Source organism: Lasioglossum baleicum, chromosome 6 (genome assembly GCF_051020765.1).
Source record: "Lasioglossum baleicum chromosome 6, iyLasBale1, whole genome shotgun sequence".
In the NCBI taxonomy this organism is placed as follows: Eukaryota; Metazoa; Arthropoda; class Insecta; order Hymenoptera; family Halictidae; genus Lasioglossum; species Lasioglossum baleicum.
Genome location: NC_134934.1, coordinates 17,124,741 through 17,152,208, shown reverse-complemented (window position 1 = coordinate 17,152,208; position 27,468 = coordinate 17,124,741). Strand labels below are relative to the sequence as shown.

Sequence of the window (27,468 nt, the reverse complement as noted above, 5' to 3'; positions counted from 1 at the left end):
TTACAATTATAAAAAAGTTATTCTGTTTTAAAGGGCGTTCGAATACTTTCGTGAGCCACTGTATTCTGCTTCGGTCGATGAAGTTGCTACCGATCCTTGTCGCCGAGTCAACCAACATATTGTGCATCGTTCAAATAGCTGAAACAAATATCCTGATGTACTTTTTCGATCATCTTTATCCTGACCTCCCCAATCCGAGTCAACAAAACCACTTATAATTTCTTTATAATTCAAATAAACCAACACTCGCAAGAATGTTCTTCGAAAGAAATCAACTATTTAATTGTATATTGACCAATTTCTGTAATTTTACAACATAATCCTGATGTCTGTAACGCTCAGAATTATTTGCGAACTCAGTACATTCGTTCCTGTTGACAATGTCGCTGCCTCTGTTTAACGAGCACACACTGAAATGCCTAAGTACACGTCATGCACGTAAACCGGGGAGAAACAGCAGTGAGAACAGCATAACCCGTTCGTCAACTGCGTCGCCCATTAAACGTTGGCTACATTGCTATCTCTCTCCACTTTCAACTCGTTTCCAGTCTTTCTGTGACGCCCTTGTACAAACAAGAGCACGGCGTAATTCGGTTTATCGATCATTTCAAATTGGTCATTATACGCGACAGAAAAGAACTTTGGTCACGACTTCTTACCAGGATCAGCTCGTTATCGAATTATACGAGTATGTTCTTAAACTATTAACCACTAACTTTACACTCGTTCATGGAATCCATAAACTCGAGCTGCGCTCTGCATAATATAACTAATTCTTATCGTAAACAAATTGCAAATATCACGATTTCTCACTGGATATGGAAAAAATTGTTCAATTCTATAACTGTTCCTAATAAAGTAACTCACAATTTCCGACCATTTAGGGGTGAGCACTGTTTGGACTTGTTTCTTAAATGATAACATCAACTTTTAGAACATTTTGAACATTAGGAACTACATATAATATTCTGCTAGATGCCGTTAGTTAATTGACTAAGTTAGTTAAGTTTCCTAGTTCCCGAGATATTAGCAGCAATAGGGTTTTCATCCCGAACTTTGAGGGCTTTTTTCACCCCTTAACATGAATGTCAGCAGCTAAAAAACAATACATGTGAAATCTTTTTCAACAAACTATGTCAAAATGTTATGTATGTTAAAATCGGCGTGTTACACTTGGGGAATGTCTCTCGTAAGTAAGTGAAAGAGTTATTTGCTGAATTAAGAAAGAAAGTAACGAAATTAAGCCATTGCAAATGCCCGAAGTTTTCGCTGTGTTCTTCAGACCTGTAAGTTTATTCAACGGTTTTAAATGAGAAAACGATGGAAAAGTAACATTTGTAAAAGAAGATGTTCACTGGAAGAACAAAATGAAAACATGTTTGGTGTATGAACAAAAAGAAATTTAAGTTGGACATTTCATTATCACAACTTAAGAAAAAAGACTTGTGAAAACACGATGAAAAATGGGTGGGGTAGTATGACAGTCTGGGCCAAAGTCGGACAGAAAAGCAAAATCGATATTATACAGGGTGGGGCATTTATCCTGGCCACATGGAATATCTCGGAAACTAAATTCCAGAGAAAGAAATATTTCAAATAAAAGACCTTATACTAGTAGACATATGGTGTTTTAGAATTATTTAAAATGAAATATCTCCTGAACTACTAACTTTTCGACCTACATGGGTTAGTACTTTTTTATAACGAATGTCGAGCTGCATCGATTTATGTTGTGACGTGGCAGTTTTGCCGACGTCCTCCGATCCGAAAATCGGAAGACCGGGTCACCCTCTGGCAAGATAAACGCGAGATGGGCAATGGCGAGCGCTCTCCCTGGGCACGAGCGAGATCCATGGGCAGAGCACTCATGATTTTGAGCGTCGCGATTTTGCAGAACAACAGTCGGGTTCTAGGAGGGAACCCGGTACACTGTTCGCGCCGACAAATACTGGGGGACGCTATTGGCTCCAGCGTACCTGCCGACGAGGGCATCCGGTACCGAAAGAAACATCAACTCAGGCCTATCGTCACATCGGCAAAAGAAAACCTTGGTTCGAAGCAACCAAAAATATTGGAAGGCGCTCCATTAACATGTTGAGCAGAATCAGAGCAAATCATTACAATCTATCAGCTTCTCTTTACAGAAAAAATTACATTGCCTATTCGCAATGTGACTGTGGATATGAAAGCGAAGACATCGACCACATTATTTGGAACTGCCCACTATACGATGACAAAAGCGAAAAACTCCTAAGGGCCTTCGGCAGGAAAGACATACAACTGGAGGGAGATATTATCAAGATTCTATGTAAAAAAGACGACTCCATTCTGAGATCGATAGCGGTCTTTCTAATCCAAATTGACAAAGCAATATAACGGTTTACTAGCCTACACAAAAGTGATAGTATAATACATTTTATAATATCTAAGCATAATTATATTTTTCAAATTTAATGTACACACTCATATGTAAGCAGCTGTTTTACACTACTTGAAATGTATTGACGGGTTTGAATTGGGCAAATAGTGCTTCGGCTCTACAATGCCATCTCTGTACCATGATATGGAGTAAAGAATAAACCATTAACCATTAACCAGCCCTGTCGTGGCCTCGTCCGGATAGAAGCTTGGAACGCGATCGGATTGGCCTACGTCGATCGTCTCCGAGGGAAGCGGCCGGTCACCGAGCACGCTGCCGGAGAAGCCGCGAATTGCCGGAAGCCAAGGACCGTCGCGCAGGACGCGGTCCTGCCTAAATCTAGCGAGCGAAAGGCCAAAGCGTTTCGCGGGGGCAAAACTTAGGAAAGCGGGGGACGCTCTGCTTCCGCGTTACCGAGCCACTGCGTAAAGGATCACTGCTTCGTTGGCTTTAGTTACGATAAGACCTGAAATGTTGCGTAAAAATCAAAGTCTTTTGCGAGAATGCTGCCGGACTGAGGGAGAGTGAAGCGCCGTAGAACAGCTGCCGGCAACCTGTTACCCGTGGCAAGCCTCTGTCAGATTTCCGCGTCAGATGTCCGCGATCGCGTCGCCGAAAGATAGACGTGGCTTCGATGCTGCCGGTTGCAGCGTAAGGGTGCGTTTATACCGAGTTTCCCGCGGGCCGCTGGCCGCGGATGTTTGCCATAAATTTCGAGTGGGTTCACGGGCCCGCTGTGCCCCGCTGTGCGTGGCACTGGAATGGAATAGTGGAAGGGGTATGTAGGGGAGTTCGGGAGCTCCGTTTGGAGCTCATTATGGCATCACTGGTCTCTATTCCCTTTAAAGGGAAGCTATCAGTAGTTTACCTAAACGAACCGTGGATTTATGGCAAACGTCCGCGGGAAACTTGGTGTAAACGCACCCTTTTGCGGACGGTACGAATCCGTCGAACGGCACTCGCGCGGGGAATATTAATTTGTGAGGCCTATTTTCATTTTTGCGAGGATCCCCGCGTCGTCGTATCTTTCACGCTAACCTCGTTCGTCCTACGGTGGGACGCAGCCACGTGCTCGTATCGTATCTCGTGGCTTATTCCGACGAAAGCAGTCCTTCAGAGAACGCGTATTGCACCGGAATCCGGGTACATAGTGCGTACGACGACGCAAACATCGCGTTGCTGCCGGGTTCGACGCGGCGAATAGCACGTCCTTGAGGGACTCGAGCGCGTGCGAAAAACAGCGGTCGCCAAAGTAATTGTTACGCGCAGGCTAACCTCGAAAACGCTGCCGGCTTCCACCGGCAGCGCGATTCTGTCATCAATCGTGCAATAAATGATTGTTAGCCAAAATCTCGTGAGTGATTCTTTCGTGAGAAGCCTTCCTGCCGCAGGGAACGCCTCGTGTCCGTCCCGCGTAGTACCCTGCGCCCGTTCGCGGAGCATCCAGGCTCGATCTCGGTTGTCGCAGGCTCGTATTAGTGTTGCTCGAATCGCACGTGGTAGCGAATTTCTCAGCGTGGCACCTTTCGTGCCTGGCGCCCGAAGATTAGCGAAAATCACGAGGAACGACGAGCCTGCGAACAATTTTTGTTTCGAGTGGACCGCGTTTCGTGCGGCCGAACGCGGCCCCGGCCTCCTGGCTTGTAAATACCCGGTGTCGCTAGCGTTTTTACCCTTCTGGCGGTGACGAAATGCTAGACGACGTGACAATTATGTATCAAAAAATACCTCATTCCCTTTAAAAAAATGAAGTTGACCTTGGAATGACCTTGAAAACATGATGAAAATTTAAAATGGATATGACTGCTGCATCAGTCCCTCCTTAACTTAAACTTTTTATTCGAAATATTCTTTTCACGGGAATTTTGTTTCCGAGATATTCCAGGTGGCCAAGATAAATGCCCCACCCTGTATACGGGGTGAGGCACCAAATCTACATCGAATCTCTGTTGTTTGTAATAATACAAGAAAATGTTCCAGGCAGAAAATGCTTAGTTCAGTAGTGTAATTACTGTGATGGAGATATTTTTTATCTCTAGGCCATATTTTCCGATATTTCGGAGTCACCGTCGTTTTTTTTTTGTAATGGAAAGACAAATTTGACCATGTATGATATGTTGACATTTGACGTATCCTTAAAAACAACAAAGATATTTGAGGTGGCGACGTTACGTGACTCACCCGGTATTACAAAGTTTATATTAATATGTATTAATCAATTTTAGACGAAGGAAAGCATTTTATGAAAACAACAAATTTGCTACGACAATTCAATATACACGATAAAATTAAGTTGCTCAAATATTAGTTGTCGATCACACAATGAGAAGAAGTCGTATTGTGTCAGGAGGTCAGCGATTAAAGGAATCCTTTACTCAGCAATTCTCTCCTCGTTCTTATTTTGTCCTTTTCCACTAATCTCCGGTGTCTCTTTTTGGGTAATGCAATTGTGTTTTACAGTTTCTGTCTTCACAACTGTTTTGCACTTCACATATTCGTCATACATGCATAAAATCCGCAATCTAATGATGATAGATTAGCTTAGAATAAGTTGGCTTACTAAACAGTAAAAATGATCTATTTATCCATTCATTTGATATCCATTTCTTCACTGAAAATTTCAAGTTTTCGATCGTTATGGGCGCGTTAAGTGTAACTTTCTCTAAATTAGGTTCCGCTAACTTGGGGAGGGGGAAAAAACCACGATTTTTGTTACCTGTTTTTGGTATTTCGTTTATAACTCAAAAACTACGAACATAGATTACCCATTATGAGAATAGCAATACGACAAAGCTCTAAACACAAATTGAATACTGTAACTCCGTAGAAGCTCACGAAACACTGAAGAATATGTAAATATAGTTCCAGTGTGCTATCATTTTGTATGTGTCGAATTATGTGTTTCCCTTCCAATTAGGAGAACTCATTGAACTAAAGTCAATCTATGTTCTGTTTACATATTCCCAGAAGGTACGTTTTACACACATTACACAGAGTTTCCACGCTAGCATAATCTTAACACGAGAAATTAAAGATAGCACGCGTGTGCTTTCGTTTTCTTTGGGAGTGTACCCTCGTATGTAGGAACAAAGTCGCGAGAGAAAATCACGAGGAACAGAATTCGCGTAGGTGGCACGTTTGCTCTGCGTGGTTGGTTGTGCGCGCAGTTTATGATAATATTTAATCCTGTTATAGCGCGAAGGGTGAATATAGACCGGACACTCCGGACCTCGTGGTGGTTAGTCGATGTTCCGATGCACGGTGTCGTTGGTAGCGGTAATCCAGTTATGCCCGAGCTACGGACGCCACTCGATGGTCTACTAACGTTTCCACCGAGTTCTGGACGCTGGAACTTCTGCTTTTGTAACGTTTACCTTTTCGCAATATCGTGGGCTCACTTTCACCGAATGGAAAAATGCTGGTGATTAGTCGTCGGCATTCAGGGGGCTGGTGTTGACGCACGCGTATACTTGGGGCTACCGGTTTCGATGCGCCAAGGGGTAACTAATTCCGCTAGGCTAGAGAACAGCGTAATTCGTCAGTGCTTTGACCGACCACATGCTTCTGTGATCAAACTCGCTCAGTAAAATTGCTGTCTATCTATCTATCTATCTACATATCTATCTGTCTGTCTGTCCATCTGTCTGTCGGATATGGAAACTAGGTAACTCGTCGTTGATTCGTTGATTACACGAGAGATTGGAATAGGTAGCAATGTTGAAGCTTAAAGCATCGCTCGGGAACTTAGCTTCGATATTTCGGATCGACACGGTCGCAAGTTCGGGAATGAAACGCGAAACTCGTTCACTTCCGGAATCTTTCCTCCTCATTCGCCAAACTTTCAGGAGCTGATTTATCGGATCTCGAGAACCAATTATTTGTTTAACGAACGACCGATCTCTGCGCGTTACATTTCATTGAAACAAGTGTGCTCGCAATCAGTTTATATCGGTGCATTCGAAGGTTACATTTCGTTCTGTAAGGAACACAGAAACCGATACAGTGAATCTTTATTGTTCGTGTTGTGGTCACCGATGGCGGTTGAAGTGTTGAACTTTGATGTTAAGTGTTGAAAAATTCGAGGACTGATCGACGGTGATTTAAGTTCATCGCGGCAGATATTTATCGGATGATGAATGTCGATAAATAGTCTATTGCAGAGAAATTGTATACGAAAAGTGAGCGTGTGTCGGAAGCATCGGATCAATGGGAAAATTCGGAGGCGTTGATGATCAGACAAAACAATCGAGGAACCGGAGGAGAAACAGTGAAACGTACCGAAACGGAGATTCATCTTTAAGTGTCCAATGGTTGTTCGAGGAAACGGCGAACATTACGGCCCAGTCATTTCACATTTTAATATCTTGTTGACTGGTGTAGAGTCGGGCACAAGGAGCGAGGCAGGAGAAAGAAACAGCGAAGTACGTGGAAGTCATCTAAATGAGTCCGGGGGATATCCTTATCAGGGTTTCACGGTTAAGAAGAAGCTCTTCTTTCACGATGCTCTACGCGGTCGACTTTTAATGAGCGATGGCACGTGGCCTGGCGGTTTTACTGGTCTCGGAATAAAAAGACGCAGCCAGACAGGGATATTAGAGAAACAAGTGATTCAGCAATTACAGTTGTTCAATCCGACCGGAATAACAGAATTGCAATTACGTTAGAAAGCTGCCCTAGTTCCTTCTTAAAGATGGGGCTCCACGTAAACAGATGACGAGGAAAAGACAGGATGAGATCGGTCGTGCTGGAGAAATTTCTATGTCTGCCTTTAACCTATGACATTATTATTATTATTATTTTATTATACAATAAATGATGAATACTAGAAATATATACGTGATCGCAAGTTAACAGATGGAAGAGTTTAGAAAACATTGTTGTCGATGAGAGATTATTGTTACGTTGTGCTGCAACCAATTCGGAGAGATTCCAACTGTGAAGAATCCACTGTGTGTGTATTCCATGTCGACGGAACATCGTGTTCACGGTTGTGCGAATGAAACCTTATCAGCAGAAGAAGAATTGGCATCACGATGTTTATCGAGAGTGTCTCCGTTAGCTCGGCAATGCGGTTACAAGTTGAATTTTCCCGAGAGTTTAACAGCATGAATCTCTGAAGCCGTTGCAAAACAATTTCGCAAAATTCGGGAACAAACCGTGTAACAGAACAAGAGAGAAATTATGTACGGATAAGAACGAGAGAGAAACAAGTCATTCTTTTTCTCCTTTCCTTTCTTGTCGCCGAAGCATCATCGAACCATCATCGTGTACGAGTGCCATGATTATCGAGTACGGAGCGTTTGATGGAAGAGAGCTGCAAAGATTCCACCGTGTTTTGAGAAGAACGTTTGATCTGCGCGCGAACTGACCACGAGAGTTACTTCAAATCCTAAGAAAGTGCGGTAACACAATTTAGAACGCGGAACAAGCCCGATAACTGCTTACTGCGTGCTAGGAGCAAGCAGAGCGAAAATTATTGCGACGGGAACGAAACTGGGAGCTGCGAAAGGAATAGAAATTATGGAACGAACTGAGAGAACATCCGCGCGAGGCGAAAATAAATGTAGTGCGGACGGAGGTAGAAGAGAGATTGATTAGAGTCGAAAGCTGGACGTGGTGCAAAAAGGTGGGATAACTTGGCGAATGCAATTTGTGGTATCCCTGGCTCTCCTTTTATCCCTTTTCAAGAGATTTTCATCGCGGTAGTTCGAACTGCGTGATGATGTTTAAGAAGGCTTAAGATTACCACGAAGGAGCGAGAATGTGCCCGGGCAGGAGCATCGGGAGAATCGGACCCTTTATCGGGAATACAAAGAAATGAAGTTATCAGTGTCGGCTTATAGAGCTCAGGCCACTGCTCACAAAAAGATCCTTTCCAACTATCAGCATCAATTGAGCTACGGGGCCACTAACCAGGCGTCCTCGTCCAGGATCCCCCCTGATCACGTGTCGTTCCTTACTGGCTTCAAGGTGAGTAGTTTACATACTAATTCTACATTCTATGTTTCTCATGGTTAGAATATGATTCGGATCGTAATCTTTTATCCGAAGTACTCAGTAGTTCTACAGTAGTTACAAATTACTTACAAATAGTTACAAATTACAGTAGTTACAGTTACTCGCTAAATTCAGCGTACACAAGCCATAAGAGCCGTATTTCTTCGATTAATCAATAACAAACCATTCTTTCGGAAATAAAATTCTTGCATATACAGTAGCGGACAGAAGTTTAAGACCGCTCTAAAGAAGACGATAACTTTTTTAATGTTGTACTATACGATTTGAACTTTTTTGGGAAGCTAGAGCAATTAGCTTACTAAAGGATGTGAAAAGACATTTTTTCGAAAACTGCAATTGATTTTCGGTAATAAATCGTGAAAATCTGCAATTTTTACGATTTTTAAACGTTTGTAGCTCATTGCAACGTCGACCGATTTTTACGAAATTTTCAGAATATGTTTAATTGACACAGATCTACAAACCGTATTTTTTAAATTTTCAATATAGGCCCACATAAAAAAGTTAAAAATTCAACTTTTAGTATTTTTTCAACAATTCCGATCAATTGCAGTTTTTGAAAAAATTTCTTTTCACATCCTTTAGTAAACTAATTGCTCTAGCTTCTCAAAAAAGTTCAAATCGTATAGTACAATATTAAAAAAGTTATCGTCTTCTTTAGAGCGGTCTTAAACTTTTGTCCGCTACTGTACATACATATGTGCACTGCGATGCCTTAAATATAATTAACCATTAAAACAGATCTCGAACAATGCACGTACATCATTATATTAACAAAAACAAAGAGATAGCATGTAACACATTTTCATTATCTTTTATCGCATTTATATAAATGCTACTTGAAATGACCTTTGCATTTATATAATTAGCTTTTTTTCATAGAAAATTATATTAAAATACAAAATATACAATGCTGGTAGGGTGGGTTGAGTTAGGTATATTAAGATCTTGCCAATGTACAATAGCGCATTGGGGCCCCGACAGGGTCTGATTAAGCTAGCGCGGGGCCTGTAGCAAATGTTATCAGAAGGCCGTAGGTTTTGTGTATAATAATAAAATAAAACACAATGAATGACCTTCTTTTTTTAACAAAAATATCTATTAACGGTGGCCAGGGCAAGTTAAATATTTTCTGCTCCAAACGCGGGTCCCCAGCATTTGCTACTTCTGCTATTACGCTTAATTCGGCCCTGCCCTTCGGGGGAAAACGTAGAATTTGGATCTTGGATCTTGGTTTGTGTTCGGGGTCCCCTTTTGCTTTGAGGCCGCGGGCGTTTGCCCAAGTTGCCCATAGAATAACGCTCCACTGCCAATCTACATGAATTGAATGAATTGAATGAGAAGCAGCTGTTCTACAGTTTGACCAATTTTCCAGTGTTCCATTCCCTTTTTTTTCTTTGGGTGCGCCAGTGTCTCGCGGTGGTGCCATTTGTACCTTCAGCACGGCTAGTACTAGAGTAGGCTGTGTATTTAGAATGTTTTGAGCTGATTATGCGAGTGTACGTCAATCAGCAAAACAGTTTCTAAACCGTGAACTTTCGTAAAACTTCGGATGCTTTAAAAGTAAACGTTCGCGGACGATTTATTCGGTGGAATATTGCAATAATCGAATTTGAGGACCAGTTAATTAAATCAAGTTTCTTTGTGTACGCCTTCGTGCGTCTCGTGTCGGTCGGTGTTCAGCCTTTCTTCTGGTGCAAGCACCGTGAATAAATAAGCTGCTCTTTCGGAAATAAGGACGTCGCGTGGTCCATTTACCGATTCCCAATTACATCTAATTGCCTTCGAACATTCTCGTATTAAACGTCCCCGTGGGAAAAGTTTTGCCAGAGGCGTACACCGTCGACCACCGACCAACGAGCAACTAGCAGCTAGCAGCTAACAGCTAGAAGCTAGCAGCGAGCAGCGAGCAGCGCAGCGTTGCGTTGCGTGTCGTCCCGTGCCGTGCACCACGCTACTTCAATTAGCCCGGAACCCTACCGTGTCGAGCGAGCCTGATATAACTTCGATTAGCCCGTTCATATTTTTGGTCGACCCTTCAATGATCGTGTGCAATTTCCGGATGATTAAAAGCCAATAGATCGCTCTTCAATCACTGTTTAAACCCATCGTAATATTTCAAAATGTATGCTTTTTACTACTTCTCTTCTTGAAACTGTCAACACTCGAATAATAAATGCATATAAGGGGGAGTTCTCCCAGTTTCAAACGCTTAAGGTGGTACACTCGTTTCCAGGATTGCAAGGGTGCGAGATTCGCGTTCTCATTTCTCGATAATACAAAAATCGAGTTTTTCAGTAGTCAAAAACGCTAGATAAAAGGGGTTACCATGGGTTCGTCGAAAACTCGTTTCACCGACACTGTTTTGATCGACGCTATGTTTTCGTCGACATTGTGAAATCGTCGACAAATAATTTGACCGACATAATATACTGCAACTAACGAATCGGGAAGTTCTTTGTGTGGCTCTTGGAGAGTCACCACACCAAATAGAAAACATTAATAGCTGTAGGCCCTACTTACTAGCCATGCGTAGCACTAACCCTCTCGCAAGAGCAGTCCTATCCAAAAACGACACTATTCGCAAGCGAGCGAGCAACAACAACCCTCTAGTTTGCAATTAAAATCACACGTTCATTTATTATTTAATTATTTATTATTTAAAAAAATCAAGGATGATACGTTCGAGCATCGTTGAGTTACGAAACGCAAAAATAAAAAAAATAAACGCTATTTATCAATATTCATCCATTACACCGCTCAATGACACTCGTCGTCACGCTCCTCACTGGAAGAACACCTAAGAACTGCCCCCCCCCCACCCCACTACCTATCCCTACCCCAAGATACAACTTCCGTTACACATCTGTGTAACACCTACGTCGCACTTTCAGCCGAACGAAACCTACAAGATTTTCAATCTTAAAAAATTTTTGTGCATCGGAGCCACGAGAAGCGCCAGCGAAAGGAAGCTTGGTGGGGGAAGAGGGGGTTGAGGGGCTCCACCCGTGTCCACGCCTGGTTTAGGGTTAAGAAGTGTCGGCAACTCAGCTGGGACATGCAAATTTATGGTATGGATTTCTCGTGACAGTTAACGATTTTCGCGCAGCACGTCATCAAAGTATAGTCCTTCACGAACATTTTTAAAAAAATTCCAATTGAATCGATGAAAAACTGAGTTGTCGACAGATTTTTGTCCAAAAAGATCGGTTTCTCGCCCACTGTGCGGCGTGCCAACTGTCTATTGGCCGCTACCTAACACCTTTTATGGTCAATGGTTTAAATGTTTAAAAAGTAACGGCCAAGTTTGAATAATTTAGCCCTCCATGTAACTCCTTAAACATTAAATAGCGTTCTTTTAAACTAATTTTTACAAACGCTTTTTTCAATATTGCAAGAGGTATTTCTAATCTAACGAACTTGGCTCCTGCTTACAGAATGTTTTTGTTGGGATTCAAATTTACCGTGAACTATTCACCTCCAAAAAATGCATGCATGTAATGTCGAATATATTTGACAAAAAAACGGAGAGGGTTAATTTGTTTGTTTGTTAAATATTGCCGTAAGTAGAAATGCAACTCCGATTCACGTTGCAAGCAGCGTGGAAGGTTTTCATGCCGTGCCGCGCCGATGTGATTTTATGCCAATATCGTTAAACCTTAAAACTCCCTCCCACTTCCGGCTGTTCAAGTAATTTTGGGACACCCTGTCTATAGCTTATCTGAACAAAACTTGAATAACTTCCCGTATTGACGGTCAAAGACAATCTAAGTGGGAAGGATCCTTAGAGCACGTCAAAACAGGCAGCTACTGGAAGAGCCTAGTGCCAACGTAGCCTGGTGGGGGGGGGGGGGGGAGAGGTACCTAAATGTTCGCGCTGTGCCTCTCATTGTCAGATCGGTTGCGCCCGACGGAAGGTAGTGGTTCCCGTTCCATATGTCCGCGCTAGGTCATGGCTTCGACCTGGCTCATGAGCCGAGTCCAGAGCTCCCGCTCCTAAACCGTCCACCTGTGCATGCCTGGTCTAGAGTATTCCATAACACAATTTTTGCAGCACATTTACATATAAGTAAACACGTGTAGGTTTCCAATTTCTAAAATGTATAACACAATTGGTACTTGCAAAAATACATTGTTGTTCTAATAATATCAACGGCATACAATATTTTCAACACAAGTGAATGTCTATATTAGTATCCTCTCGTGTAATTGAATGTCCTCTAACATAAGTACTTGTCTTACAATTAAAAATTCTTCTATTGAAAACGGTTTTCAGATAGAAACTAACATTTCATTGGAAAACGAAAGCAAATATAATTGCCGAAGAATAATAGGAAACCTGTAATATTCGAATAATTGTTATGATTCCCTTAATGTGCATGCCATTGTCAGACACTTTTTGCATAAATAAAGAATATATCTCGTTTAATTTCTCAGCTTGTATTTAAAAGATCATACCTTTACCTTTTTATTTATAATCGTTGCAATTAAGTCTCCAATTAAAAGGACAAATTACTGAATTAAATACGCGGAGGTAGTAATTTGTGGTATTTAATAATAAAGGAATCTTTATAATGCAAAGGGAGGTCTCATATGATGTACAATTCGCTACATATGGCCGAGGCTTTTAGTAAGATTAAGCAGCGATTAGCGAGCACACATTAACTTGGAAATTAATTAACGAAGCAAACTCTATTGATGTACGCAGACATCGTTTGTCGAAGTCATTTCGGGCTTAATCACGCATGGCAAAGAGACCGTAGCGTAGCTAATGTGTTCCAAACAGGAACTTCATAACGTGACCGAATAAAGCATGCGCACGATTCGCAATATGAACCTCGTCAGGTCATCTTAAAGCAAGTGATGGGCAAAAATTGTATCTGAATACAATTGCATCCGTAATAAAAATACCATGTTCCATTTGAAAAATGTAACTTCCGGTCTCAATCACATATTTCCGGCCGAAACCGGGAGTTAGAAATATCACCATTTGATACAGCGCATCTGATTTATAAAAGAAACACTTTGAATTTTTGAAAATAACATATTTTCTAGATTATAAATGGGTGGTAGGGGTGGTCTGAGACACCCTGTATATGTATGTATAATATAACCGCATATAAAACTATATACCACTTATGTAATGTTATGCGTCGCGTTTAAAAAGAAATAATTTACCAAGAAGGGACTTAATATCCTGATAAGAGAAACACTGCACTGTACATTATACCTTTATAATGACGTAATTTTATTTGTTTTTCAATATTTAACTATGTTCCATCAATCCGACCATCTTGAAACTTTTTTATACGTTAGATAAGCAACAGAACATTGTTCTTGAATTTTTTGGAAGTGGTCACTCGAAGGGTTGCTTGCAATTCCCACCCCTAAAAAATTAAATGATTTTTTTCTACCCTTAATAATTAATTCGATCACGATGGTGAAAAAAATGTATGATGTGAAGGATGTAAGTTCGAGTATTTTCGGTTTTTTTTTTATCTGAATATCTTAATTAACAACCGAGAAAAATAATGATACAGTTAAGGGTATTTACCCTCATATCATCCTTATACGAAGGGTTAGCAAGTTAATATTTTAGGGGGTTATCTTTCAACCTAAAACTAACCTAAAACCATTGTTTTCCACATAATATCAATAAATATTGTGGGTGGGGCCGCTGGACCAATCTTTGACGTTTTGTAACGGTTTATAATTTTTTGCTCTATAACTGTTTAGTGAATCCTAATAAATCTTGAACATAATTAATTACATTATTTTTATTACATATAAAACAACTGGAATTTCTAGTATCGTCTTTTCAAGGTTTAAATAGGGTTTGAAGTGGAATTTTATAAATTCTCCATAAGAAGACGTGTTAAAATGTGCAAACTTTAAGTTGCTATAATTCTTAAACGGTGTGCAGTGAATCGAACCCAAGCTTTGGTAATTGCATTAATTTAGTAAGAATTATATCTTGTTAAATTTTCAATAATTTTGTTGCGTTTTTATATACCTCCAGAACATCTTTAAGTGAGACCATTCTGTATTCGACCATTTGGAAAGTAAGTATACTGGTCAAAGTTCTAGTTCATAAAGGGTTAAAAGACACGTTTTAGAAACGGAGCGAAGTGGAGCTTTTTGGGCAGAATAGAATAGAATTCTGCACTGACACTCTCGCATGCGGTGGATCAATTTTCTGTAACAAAAAGCAATTTTGCGAGAAGTATCACTAGCGTACCAGAGAGATCAAAGTACTACAGGCACTTATGTAAGTGCGGGAATAGAATTCGACGACCCCTACAGTAGCTAGAAGCGAATACTGCACAATATACCCGAAATCGCACTCATCGTCTATACATACAGTTGGTAAAGTTACCGAATACACTCGCATCGAATTGCACATCGCGGTGCACGGTTGAGCTGTTTGGGAATATGCATTTACTTCTGAGCAGTGGACTTTAGCAATTGTAACTGGTTTGGGACAAATTGATCAGCTTGTAGTGTCTCTACAGAGGTAAAGTCTTTATTTAACAATAAACGTAAATGTTTAATACTGTTCTAAGTACAATTGAAATGTAATTACGATACTGTAGATTGTATGCATTTATGACAAAAATGTGTAGGTGAATTTTAACACAATTGTAATGTGTACAGGGTGTAAAGAAATTCTATGTTGCGTTTGATGAAAATTGATATAAGAAAGCTGCCGCAGAATTAATTACGAGGTCAAAAGGTCAACACATTTTTCTTCTCGCGTATTATTCTACTCACCACAAGGATAAGAAGTGCAAAGAAAACCATGGGTCAAAACTTAACTGATCTCTTAAAAAATTATTATATGATAAAGTTTTTCCATCATCTACCTGATTTTATTTACATTATATTTTTGATATACAGTAAAAGCTCCTTCGTTGTCCAAAGGCCGGGGGTTTGAGCGGACAACGATCGTGCCCGGACACTGTTTTTCATTTATGACTGCGTCTAGATATCGCGACTTCAGTAGAGAGCCGAACATAGGGAAGGACAGAATGAAATATGGATCGCGTGACCGAAGCGTGTCGCCGTCCTCGCCGGCACAGTTCAAAGAATGTCCCATACGCTGTTCTTCGTTGCGTTCGAAACTTTCATCGTCGATAAACCACTAAATAATGTTGAAATTATATCGTGTTTGGTGTCATTTTAATCAGAGAAATGCCAGAAATAAGCTAGTGAAAGTCCCATAAAGGAATAATGGAAATTAAGAAGTTTGAGTATTCGATTCACTCGAGTCAATGTTGTGGTGTTCACACCGATATACCCGAGGCGACATCAATCGTTGCCGCCGTGCGGAGCGACTCAACGATCGTGCCCACGATTTTGGACAACGAAGGAGCTTTTACTGTACTTTTGCTGCGCGTATTCACTTTTGACGCGTTCGTAACAAACCTACTTCAGATAGGCATTTGTTTACAAAATATTGGAAACGTAATTCAGCAAGAAGTGTGTTTATACACGATTGTGACACTGGAAATACCATGTACAGCTTGTCAAATCTAGCTGTGCGGCTGAATGTCCCCCGCAAGGGGAAATGACCCCGCTGCGCAGCGGCAGTTAAAAAGTAAAGTGACACAAGTGTATTCACACAAACATATAAACACAGTTGTTTTATATATTTACTGCTGTAAGAAATAATGGACAGTACGCACTTTTGACGAGGTGTGTACCTTACCGTTCAAATGTTGCATCCTTCTCTCGTCGAGTGCGGTCTTTGTTTTTTTCTGCGCATTCCTAAGTTTTGGTCAACCGCACAGCTAGATTTGACAAGCTGTACTGCAACATTACAAATTTGGTTTTTGCGAAATATGCTGTAAATGTAATGTACACTCAATTTTGATTCTCACATTGTATATGCATAATGCTCAATCATCAGTCTAGGAAAATTTAATATCGCCTCGTACACGTTGTATACGTGCGTTGTCTTGGAAAATTTCGTTCTACTGCTGTGGCTGTGGTTGAATTCGTTTGCGTGGGGGTGTGCCTGTGTTTGTGTGTTCACCAGTGCATCGGTATGCGCATAAAGTGTTGGACGAGCATGTCCTGCGCATAGTGACAAGAATAGGACACATAGAACTCGGAGGAATACGAGATGCAAACTTTTATGTGCATTGATATTGTTCCGCGAACTGGAATTCGGATGCATTCACTACCCCGGTGATGTTGTCACTTTGAAGAGAAATGGAGTCCCAGCAATGCAAATCTTAAACTATACAATTTTGTACTTTTGTAAACACGAATAACTTTTCACGGTGCATATGTAGTGACGGTTTCACTGCAAGATTCAATTTTACATTGAGATAAGCCTAATATCATCGTATTTTGCTTCTGTTAATCACCAACTACATATGTTGTTGCCAGGGTATACATTTGTGCATAGGCTTTAGAACATTTCCTCATGTCAAGTGCGAAAAATTAATTTATATAATTAGGAGGAGAGATATTCAGAGGATTTATTTAAACTATTATATAATATTTAAACTAAGAGATTAATTTAATTTATTCTCAACATTTGGTATTTCTCATCAAGTTTCTACTACTATACACTGAGAAAAAAATCCTGTCGAAACAAAAAAAATATATGTTGATTCAATAAGATGTACTATTGAATAGTGCCAATATCATATGAACTTATTTTAATATTTAATACTATTGAATTTCAATAGCAAAACTCAGTTCCGCCAATCATATAAGCGAATAGCTTGACCATCAATGTTTTCAAAAAAATAAGGTATGGCCTCAAACCAATTCCAGTATAAATCAATACATTTCTCAAATTTTTTTAATAACATATCTGATCGAAGGAAAAAAAGAAATATTACGAATAATAATGTACGGTATTGAATCGAATAATATTTTCAATCATTTCATGATAGACAATTCAAATACATCACGATTTGCTTCTAAATTTCATACTATTGAAAAGAATACATTGATAATAATCATCGAAGTAAAAAAATTACAATAACACGCGAGTTATTGAAGTAACTACTTTTTTTTCTCAGTGTACGTGTGGTCGAAAACTTATCGCCAGGGATGATAAGAACAGAGAAAGTGAAAAGCTTCGGTTGTAAATAGCATGGGGCAAGCTGCTATGTAATTTGAGCGTGTTACTCTTTGTAACTGCACTTTCTGAGATTAAATACTTTTCTCACATAGTAAATCGTTCACACCGAACATTTTGTATGTACATATAAAACCAATGAAATGTAAAACCCATGAAATGCTACTGGTAATACTTTGGAAATTTTTTAGAATAAGATTCAGGTTCAGATTAGGGCTCAGGCCGTCCATGGTAATAATTCTATTTCAAAGTTTTGAAACCACTTTTTTTCTGCTAACAGTTGAAAGGATTGTATTATTGAGAAAATGCTTTTTTGTATTTTATTTCAGTTATCAAAGGCAATGTTTCGTCATGTAACATCTTCCGACATCCTACAGTCCTACAATATTCAATTTACTCGTCACAAGAACAATCTTACGCAGCAAATTTGTTTTAACCGTATGCTAGGCAGGAGTCATTCGTGACCCGTCGCGGCATATGCAGCGACAATGCAAACATGAGGTTTTTCAGTAGCTGTCGGAGCTGCTGTGGCGGCATGTAGCTGTCGCAGGTTCATGAAAATAAGCTACATGCGCAGCTTTATGCTTCTGAATAATACTTTGGCGGCACTAGAAATGTGAGAGAGAAAAGAGGAAAAGGAAGAGGAGCGTTTCGTCCTAGGCCCGCTAGGGCAGTGGTTAGTGGTGGTCAGTGGCAGTGTACAATTAAATTAAAATTATTAAATCAAAACAATCTAAATTTACATTTAACTCCTGTGTCTTGCAATTGATGCACAAACTTTTTATTTTGCATAAAGATCCGGAGTTTAGTTATCAATCATAACTTATGGCAGACTAACGTTGTGTCGAACATTTACAATCTACTGACATCTGCCATCCAGTTCGTTAAAGCACGCGTACACTGAAATCATCGTTTATTACGTTCGTCCCATGAGACGTTAGGACATGTTCGTCAGAAGTTTAGTTAATCAGAGAACGCATTCATTCCACCTGTAGCCAATTTTTGTCATCCGCCCTTCCTTCCCAACCTCATTCGTCTGTTTCGAGCGTTGTCCTGTATAAGATTCCCGCTGGTTCTGGGGCAATTAACGCTCTAGTTCGTAAAAAATAATTCGTGCAATTTACATTCGTAAAACTCACTTAATGGTAATGGTATAACGTACAGTACACTTTGAAAGTTGAAAGTTGAAAATTGAAAGTTGAAAATTGAAGGTCGAAAGTTGAAGGTTAAAAGTTCATAGAATATTTCAAGTTCACAGAATAAAGTTCACAGTATGGAGTTCAAAGTTCACATAATAAAGTTCACAGTATGAAATTCAAAGTTCGATCGTTCAGAGAGAGAGAGAATGCTCTTGTAGAAGGTACGTACTATTCTCGTCGAAGGGTTTTACAGTTCAAATCCAACTTTTCCTGCAATTCCCTACTGAAGCTCGGAAAGAGATAATTTCTTTGGTAGGGATAAACAAGGGACGAATCTCCAGTTCGGGACGTAATCCAAAATTTGTGGAACGCTCACTGACTCTGTGATTTCATTTTCTCGCGAAAGCCTCGTATGACACTGCACAAAGATCCCTTGTTCAAGGATCATTCCCTAAAACTGATGTCGCCTCTCCGCAGAGTGTGGGCCTGCGATGAGTCAATCGTCAATGACCGAGGTACGGCTGGCCTGTTTCCTGATACGAAACAACACACTTAACTTTCAACCGTACCGAAGTCCATAACGAATTCTAAGGACCAAGCGTGCCAATAAATTACTCGAAAACTACAGTGTTCCACTCGATCGTAGCATAGGCCCAGACACGATGTCTAGACAATTCGAGGCATTGTCCCTTCATGTAAAATTAACGCGATAAGAAATCAGTACAGTGAAAGTATAAACAATTAAATGTGCAATATCTTCTTTAAAAGTGGAAACTGTGATAAGATGTGATTAAAATAAAAATTATTCGTAGAAATAATAAATCGACGCGCAGGGACACTTCGGACACGAGGGGTGGATGAGGGTCAAGTGAACTTTGTTCGAGAAAATCGGGGTAAAGTGAATAAGTTTGTTCCGTCAAAGGTTGTTTATTTATCCGTTGATGGTATTCGAAGAAATATTTTTGCAAAGTTATGTTGCAATTGAATAAATCTCATATGATTATTGTCACGCGGAGAAACGAGTGTCTATTTAGAAAGGCAAAGTGGTTAAACACGGCAGATAGGGTGAGTGGTACTGTTCAAGAGGAATGACCAACCCTGCCGAGGAACGTTCCGATACATACAGAACGATCTCCACAATGGAAAGGGGAAGACCCAAGGGCTAGGAAAACATGGGGGACGGAGGATAGTCTCGGAAGAAGAATCGCGAAGTCGCTCGGAGACCACCTCGACGTAGCACATGGCAACTCCCAAGGAAGATCAATATCCCCACCAATCGTATTTCTCTCCTCGCTATGGCACACTGTCTCCTTGGTGCCATAATGCGAACGCCTTTCTCTTTGCCTTGTTCCACTAGGTTGCTTTTCTCTCAACTGGAATTATTTTTTTTATGCAAAATTCAAGCACTTTTTTAAAGTTATTTTTACAATATTTTCAAGAAACCATTGATTATGCCTAGTTGTGTTTATGGGCGAGTGGACTGCGGATCTTTGTGCAAAATAAACATTTGCTACAACTATTACAAGAATTAGAAGATACATAGAGGAGAGAGCGCTAAAATAATACAATATAATATTCATAAATTCTTCTAACTTCTATAGAGTTATGCATTTCACCTATTCTAATTGTTTCACCTATTAAATTGAAACCATATGTAGGCACTGGGCTGAGGTCATTGATACCGATTCCTTGCTTCCGTGCAATTTATTTAATGAAATAATGTTGAATTGAATGTGTAAAAACAATGTATGTATCGGGAAGCTAGTAAATAATTTAATGATATAGAGAAATTTAATTGAATGATTTAGGGAAACAACGAAGAATTGATCTCAGAAGCTGTGAAATGGCACAACGATAAACTGCAAGTTCAATCAACTGATTGCGGAGTAAAATTAGGCATTTCCTGAAATTTGACGTTGAAAATGATGGCAAAAACAAGTTATCGAGAAGACCGCAACACGATTTTCATATACTGCGAAGCGTGCAGTTTTGAGGAAGATGTTAAAAATTGCAGCTTTCTTGTGAGAGAAATAGTGAGTTGATTCAAACTAGGAAAGTAATGTAATAAGAAAGTGTGCAGCACAATCTGAAAAATGAAAATATCAGAAATGTTTGTGAGAGCTAGCTTAACAAAGTAGCATGTCAATGTAAGATTGAAATTGACAGAAGAATTCATCCGTAACCGAAATATCTGGAAACATGTGGATAACATAGAGCGATGGAAAAACTGTAATATACAGGGTGTAACATAAATGTCGGAGAACCTTGAAAGGGGCGACTCCCCCAGGCCATTTGAAGTAACTTCCCCCGCGATTTAGTTACAGAGTTATTAAAGAAAAACATTGACCAATCAGAGCGCGGGTACAGCGGATGCATTCCGGCTCGACGACAGGTCTCACTGAGCATGGCGCTGGCATTGGCTTAGTCGAAATTCGTCCGCTGTACCCTCGCTCTGATTGGTCCGTGTTTTTCGTTAATAACTCAAAAACAAAGCCGCGGATAACATTTTTGCAAAGGAAAATATCGCTTGAAATGGTCTCAGGAACCATCCCCTTTCGGGATTTTCACGAATTTTGGGACATCCTGTATTTAGTCGTTGCACGCTTCATTCCTACGACAATATGATTTATTATTGCTAAAAGTACTGCTGTGAATTATAGAAGTTGCTCGACGACAGAAATGTTCAAAGTGCTCGCGATACATTCTTTTTCTGACAGATGTTTCTCGAGCAAAAATCACGCGACTTAAATTCCGTAAACAAATACTGGATGTAATAGCAGGAGTTATTTCCACATCATTTATTCGCACGATAAGAACGCAACCGTATCTTGAGAATTCTGCCGGTGAAGCAGGATTTCCGGTAGATTCTTGCAAGAACAGAGACACGTATGGCCCCCTCTCCTTTCCGTGAATCTTCGCTTATCGTCGGCGCGGCGCGGTGGAATGTTTTGTCTGTTCGTTTCTGCCAGAACGAACACGAGCGCACCCGGTTTGAGACCTTCGCTATTTACTCTACCTCCCTGAAAGCCGCAAAGACGTTTGCTCTTTCCTCAGAATTTACTTACCGTTATACCGCGACATACTGTGGAACTTTTTACACGTAGGCGACCAGTCCTCTAAGCCATTCTAATCGTAACATGAGATCAATTTCTCTGTCTTGTTTGATATAATAATGATGGACTTACTTCTACCAAATCCAATATTTGCTGCCATGAGAATTAACATCGTTGATTGTTTTAAGAGTACTTTACTATTATCTCGGGCCATTTTTACTCGACACAGGAATGAGGAGACACATTGATGAATTCGGTACAGTGCTGGGGTAAACTTTACTTTGCCGGACTCAAAAGTACCTTTCTCCTATAAATTATTATGTATTTGATATGTAATCTACACGTATTTGGAGCAGAAAGTAGAGATTGGACATTATACTAAAGAAGTCTTGAAATGTTTTCAAGGAAGTAACTGATACGGAACGTAAAAATGCCTTGATGAAAAGCTTTTATAGTATAGAAAGTGGCAGACGTGTAATGTACCGAGTTGGAGTAAGGTTTGAATTATGCATTGTATGAACTATGGATACGCGTCTTTCATAGCATGTGACACTAATCCATAATCCACGGTAATCCCATTTCAATCTTTCCTCCTTTTCAAATCAGTATAATTTGCTTATGTAGCAACAAGCTTTCACAATGTTGTTGTCCGAATTCTTTCGAAGAGGACAATTTTTCCTCAAAATTAAGCAGATATAATATCGTGGCGCATTGGATCCTTGCGTCTATACTTATTTTTTTTTGTAGTAAGCGCCATAACTGAATCTATCTTCATATTTTCAACACCCGATGGCTCTCAGTTGAATTTATACAGCCTTCTTACTCATCACAATTCGTCGCAATTTTTTGACAGTTTACAATTATAGGATAGGAATCGCAGTGTTCAAGACAGCGATCGCCCTCTCGACCAAAAGATCATTTCTCACTATTGTAGATTGTAGTTTTTCAACTAGCGTAAGCTAATTAATTTAGTTGCGTAATTGAGTTATCCCTTTTCCTCCCCTAACCGAAGCAGATCCTACCCCTATTTTCCAACCGCAACGATGAACGTAAGAAGGTAGAAAAACTGTCTTTTCCAACAACGTTCGCGCGTGAACACACACACACTGCTAGACCACTTATACAGTGACTCCCACAAATATTCGGACACTCTTAAAAAGCTGATAGCTTTTTTACAATTGGACTATACGATTCGAACTCTTTTTGGGAAGCTAGAGCAATTAATTTACTACAGGATGTGAAGAGAAATATTTTTGAAAATTGCAATTGGTCGGAATTGTATACAATATACTAAAAGTTGTGTTTTACAACTTTTTAATGTGGGCCTCGATTGAAATTTTAAAAAATACGTTTTGTAGATCTGCGTCAATTATATGAAAGTTTAATCGAAATCGGTTGATGCGGAAAAAAGCGACAGGCATTGAAAGATGTAAGAATCTGCAGTTATAGGCCGCGAGAATCGTAAAAGTCTGCAATTTTTACCATCTCTAAACGTTTGTAGCTCATTGGAACGCCGACCGATTTTGACGTAATTTTCAGAATATGTTTAATTCATAAAGATCTACAAAACGTATTTTTTAAATTTTCAATACAGATATGCCCGCATAAAAAAGTTGTAAAATGCAACTTTTAGTATTTCTTCTACAATTCCGATCAATTGCAATTTTTGGAAGAATTTTTTTCACATCTTGTGGTAAACTCTAATTGCTCTAGCTTTCCCAAACAGGTTCAAATCGTATAGTACAATATTAAAAAAATTATCGCCTTCTTAAGAGTGTCCGAATATTTGTGGGAGTCACTCTACGTACGCGAGGATGGCAAGGTTCCGGGATTCCACGTCTGATTTCTCGATAATGCAAAGACGGGGTTTTTTAGTAGTCCAAATCGCTGGACGAAAGATCAATCTAGGGCGATGTTTGCCTCAAAAGTCGTTCTTTTACGTTTCCGAGCAATGGTTTTGCAATATTTGGCTGCATGTTGCCCGTCGGAGAGGCTAAAACGGTCCTCCTTTCTTTTTGCTGGTTTTGATAATATTGTGCCAATCATCTGTTGACAAAATGTTTTGAATTTTTTTCGCATGTGACTCGATTTACAGTAGAGTACGGAGTAAATCAGAATGGCTTCTGAAATGGATTATTTATTATTCGGCGACTAAACGAATTTCTTCGTTTAACGGTGTTAATCTGTATTATTTGGGAAATTTATTATAAATAGAAAAAGTTACGACTGAATCAAGTGTTTTGGAGTTAATCGACTTGGCCTGTGGACGGCTCGATACTCTACTGTGTGTTAGCAACTTTACTACGTTCGGTTTTAAGGTTAAAATGGCCGTCAGGAGGGTCGGTTTTCCGTAGACACCAGAAAAACCGCTCTATCTTCACGAGAAGCCTCGTTAGTGCGGCATTTAATGAAGAAACGTGGTGACATGCCGGTGCAAACTAGATAGCAGCTATTACGTAGAAGAGCTTCCCCGTTGAAATTGACGCGCTGTTCGCCCAAACCAATTTACGAGATTAAAAGTAGCCGCGACACGCGGTAGTTTTTCGCCAATTGGACTGACAATTTGTTCTTGTTCGGCGAAGGCTAGAGTACCCAACACGTCCGTTGTTTGTATTCTCCTCTCCGCTTTTTAAAGTGAATTTGTTTTCACATTGTAGTTCGATTGACTGTACTGTGTTTAGCTTTTATTACCTAATTTAACAGATTTATGCACTTATGTAGGTACAATAGGGTAGACCTTAGCTACCCTACTGAAATTTTTTTGCGAGATTTTTTTCACGCCACCACCTAAAATTGTTTCATTGGATTATTAAAGTTGGAATATACGGAGGAAAGACTTTTGATTAGGACTAAAACATTCTTCTCATGTAAAAATATTCTTATATTAATTTAAATAAGCTATATTTAATCAGAGCATATATAATATTTTTGACTGGATGTGGTGAATACTACACGACATAAAGGCAAAGAAAAGAAAATAGAGGTATCGAGTTTAAATACTTTTTAAAATATACACGGCAACAATTTTAAAAATAGTCAAAAATATTTATGATGATAGTAGTACAATTTAATGTTTTCAATATAACAATTAACCAATGCTCATATTTCTGTAAATACACTATATATATGTTTCGTTAATTCAAAAATATCCGCAAAAATTGGTGCAAAAGTGGTGTATCTCCGTCTTTAATGATTATTTAAACGTTTAAATAATCACCCTCTGTCCCAAAAATAACCGGAATGGCTATACAAAATCAAAAGTAGTTAAAAAATCTTGACGAAAATCATTTTATTTATTCGAAATATTCTCCGTTAGCAGAAATACAGCGATTCGCACGTTTAAGAAATGCATCAAATGACTTTTTCATATCGCTGATCGGAATGGTGTTGAGATTACTCGTCGTTGACCGTTGAATGTCTTCAATTGATGCATAACGATTCCCTTTCATTGCCAAATGGAGCTTCGGGAATAGATAATAGTCGCAGGGAGCCAAATCGGGTGAATACGGTGGATGTTGAAGCAAAAAAATGTGGTTTGGTAAAAAAATCAGTGACGATCAATGCCCAATTCGGTTCAATTTTTGGTCATCCGTCAATCGATGTGGAACGAACTTTGAATTTAGCTTCCGAAGACCAAGTTTTTCGGTTAAAATTCTATGAATTACTGTCTTGGGTATTCCAAGTTCCATTTCCATGAATCTCACGGAAGATTTTTTTGTAATTTTTACGAAATCACGCACTGTTTCGATGTTCTCTGCGGTCATCGTCTCAATTGATCGGCCTGAACGTTTATCGTGATCCACATCCTCTCTGCCCTCTCTAAATCGTCGATGCCATTCAAAAACTTGTGTTTTTATGATAAACAATTATCTCCATAAGCGATTTTAAGCATCTGAAGCGTTTTCGTAGCACGTTCTTAACACAGAACTTAATGGAGATTCTTTGTTCCTTATTCATTTTTCGACCGATGTACACAAACTATAATACTATCATTAAATGCGTCGTATCTTGGCTTCTACTGAACGAAATGTTATGAAATTTTTACAGGTTAGTAAAAAACGCTCACGATTCATAAATCAATTTCCGACTAACAGATGGCACCACTACTTTCGCTAAACTAGAGTCATTCCGGTTATTTTTGGGACAGAGGGTGTATTAATATCACTGTATTCGGAAAGTGTACAGAATCTTCTGCTGTAAAGAACAATTCAATAGCTTTTATAATAACATCACAATATTTGTTCAAAGTTGAAAAATATGTCTTTTTTTAAAACTCAATTTTCTCAAAAACTGTACGTCTAGGAGAAAAATTAAGGGCAGATTCGGTATCAGCGCGAAAAACACTATAAGAATCGCATAGTGGGAATCGAAATACAACAAAAAAGTTGAAATTTGTTGGACAGTGTTATCGACGAAAACGGAGTGCAAAGGGTTAATAATATTAACTTAATATGCATCGAGTTATTTATCGCTGCTTTAATCACAGACTTGCCCCAACTTTAACTTCGAGTACCCGAATATTGCAAACTTTCGGGACCCCGACTCGTACCGACCCGACTGCCATTTCGGCTACCCGAAATCGCGTGTACCCGAACTCTATAAACTTTCGGGATCCCGACCCGAACCCGAAAAAATTTCCCGACCCGACCTGAACTCGAAATTTCGGGTACTCGCACACCCGCAATGAAAAGGCGACGTTTCTAACGGTTGGCCAATCAATACCCCAACAAAGGCCCAACAAAATACCAATCATAATTGTTACTAGGGGTGTGGTTCTAGAAAAACTGTGCAGTAATGAAACGACTTCAATGGTCCGAGTCAAAATATATTTTTCGTCTATCGAAAACTACCGCTTGTAGAAAGCTTCTTTAAAATAGCAAGATTCAATCGGCTATGAACATGAAGCTGGTCTTCAAATATCTTTATAATACCCGTCAGTCGTCCCCATCTCAAATATCCGTAGAGAATATCCTTCATCATATCAAATGTCGTTCGCATTCCGAGTAACCTAGCCGTTTTCCTGACCCAGTGACCGAGTTCTTAGTTGTATATCCGTTTGAATTAAAGAATTCTTATAAAATATGTCCGCCGAATCCGAGGGTCATCAGTTTCAATAATTATTCATCTAGCAAACAATCAGAATATAACAGGTAGATTATTATTTCGAAATTGCTCAAATATTCTAAATGTATTCGGTTTTGTAATTCTATCGACTTTAAAGGAATAATAATAAGAAGAATTATAATTATTAGTCTTTGTGTGACATATTCATCGTTAACGCAATGAAAAAAACAAAAATAAAGAGACAACAATTTTCTGTACGTATAAACTAATTTATAATGACACTAACAGTGTTGTGAATGACGTGCTAGGATAGACTTTATAATATTATTGTTTCTCATTATTGTGAATTTTTATTATAAAAATATTTACTTAGATTGTCCTTTGATCTAATACTGCATTTATGGCAAAAATGAGAAGAATTTAAAAACACAGTTATATTATTTTCAACCTGCTAAACAAATTAAGAAAGAAAATAAGTTTCACGTTTAACTTCAGTTTGTTGCAAATCTGCGGATCTCTATGCATTTATAACAAAATTGAGTAGATGACATTCAAAATTGATGGAAAATTTTACACTACTACTAACTAAATGACCTTCAAATATGTTGTCACGGTCACCATGTACAAGTAAAGCTTTTCGCAATTATGTATAATAGTAAACTAAAATCAACCGACAAA

At 39.3% G+C, this 27,468-nt stretch overlaps 2 protein-coding genes across 5 annotated transcripts in view; one reads left to right on the top strand and one right to left on the bottom strand.

Moving 5' to 3' along the window:
• The window catches only part of LOC143209947 (uncharacterized), a 218,773-nt gene that overhangs the window by 2,688 nt on the left and 188,617 nt on the right, over positions 1-27,468 (top strand). For 3 of the 4 annotated variants that reach the window (XM_076426290.1, XM_076426288.1, XM_076426291.1), the window contains exon 2: positions 6,265-8,389. In XM_076426290.1, the coding sequence (XP_076282405.1) occupies positions 8,237-8,389 (153 nt within the window). In that variant the 5' untranslated portion in view covers positions 6,265-8,236. Of the gene's footprint in view, positions 1-6,264; positions 8,390-27,468 lie in introns of those variants that run through there. The other variant, XM_076426293.1, reaches the window with a different exon arrangement.
• Positions 1-27,468, bottom strand: part of LOC143209951 (uncharacterized) — a 71,807-nt gene that overhangs the window by 17,187 nt on the left and 27,152 nt on the right. The gene's annotated exons all lie outside the window — the stretch shown is intronic.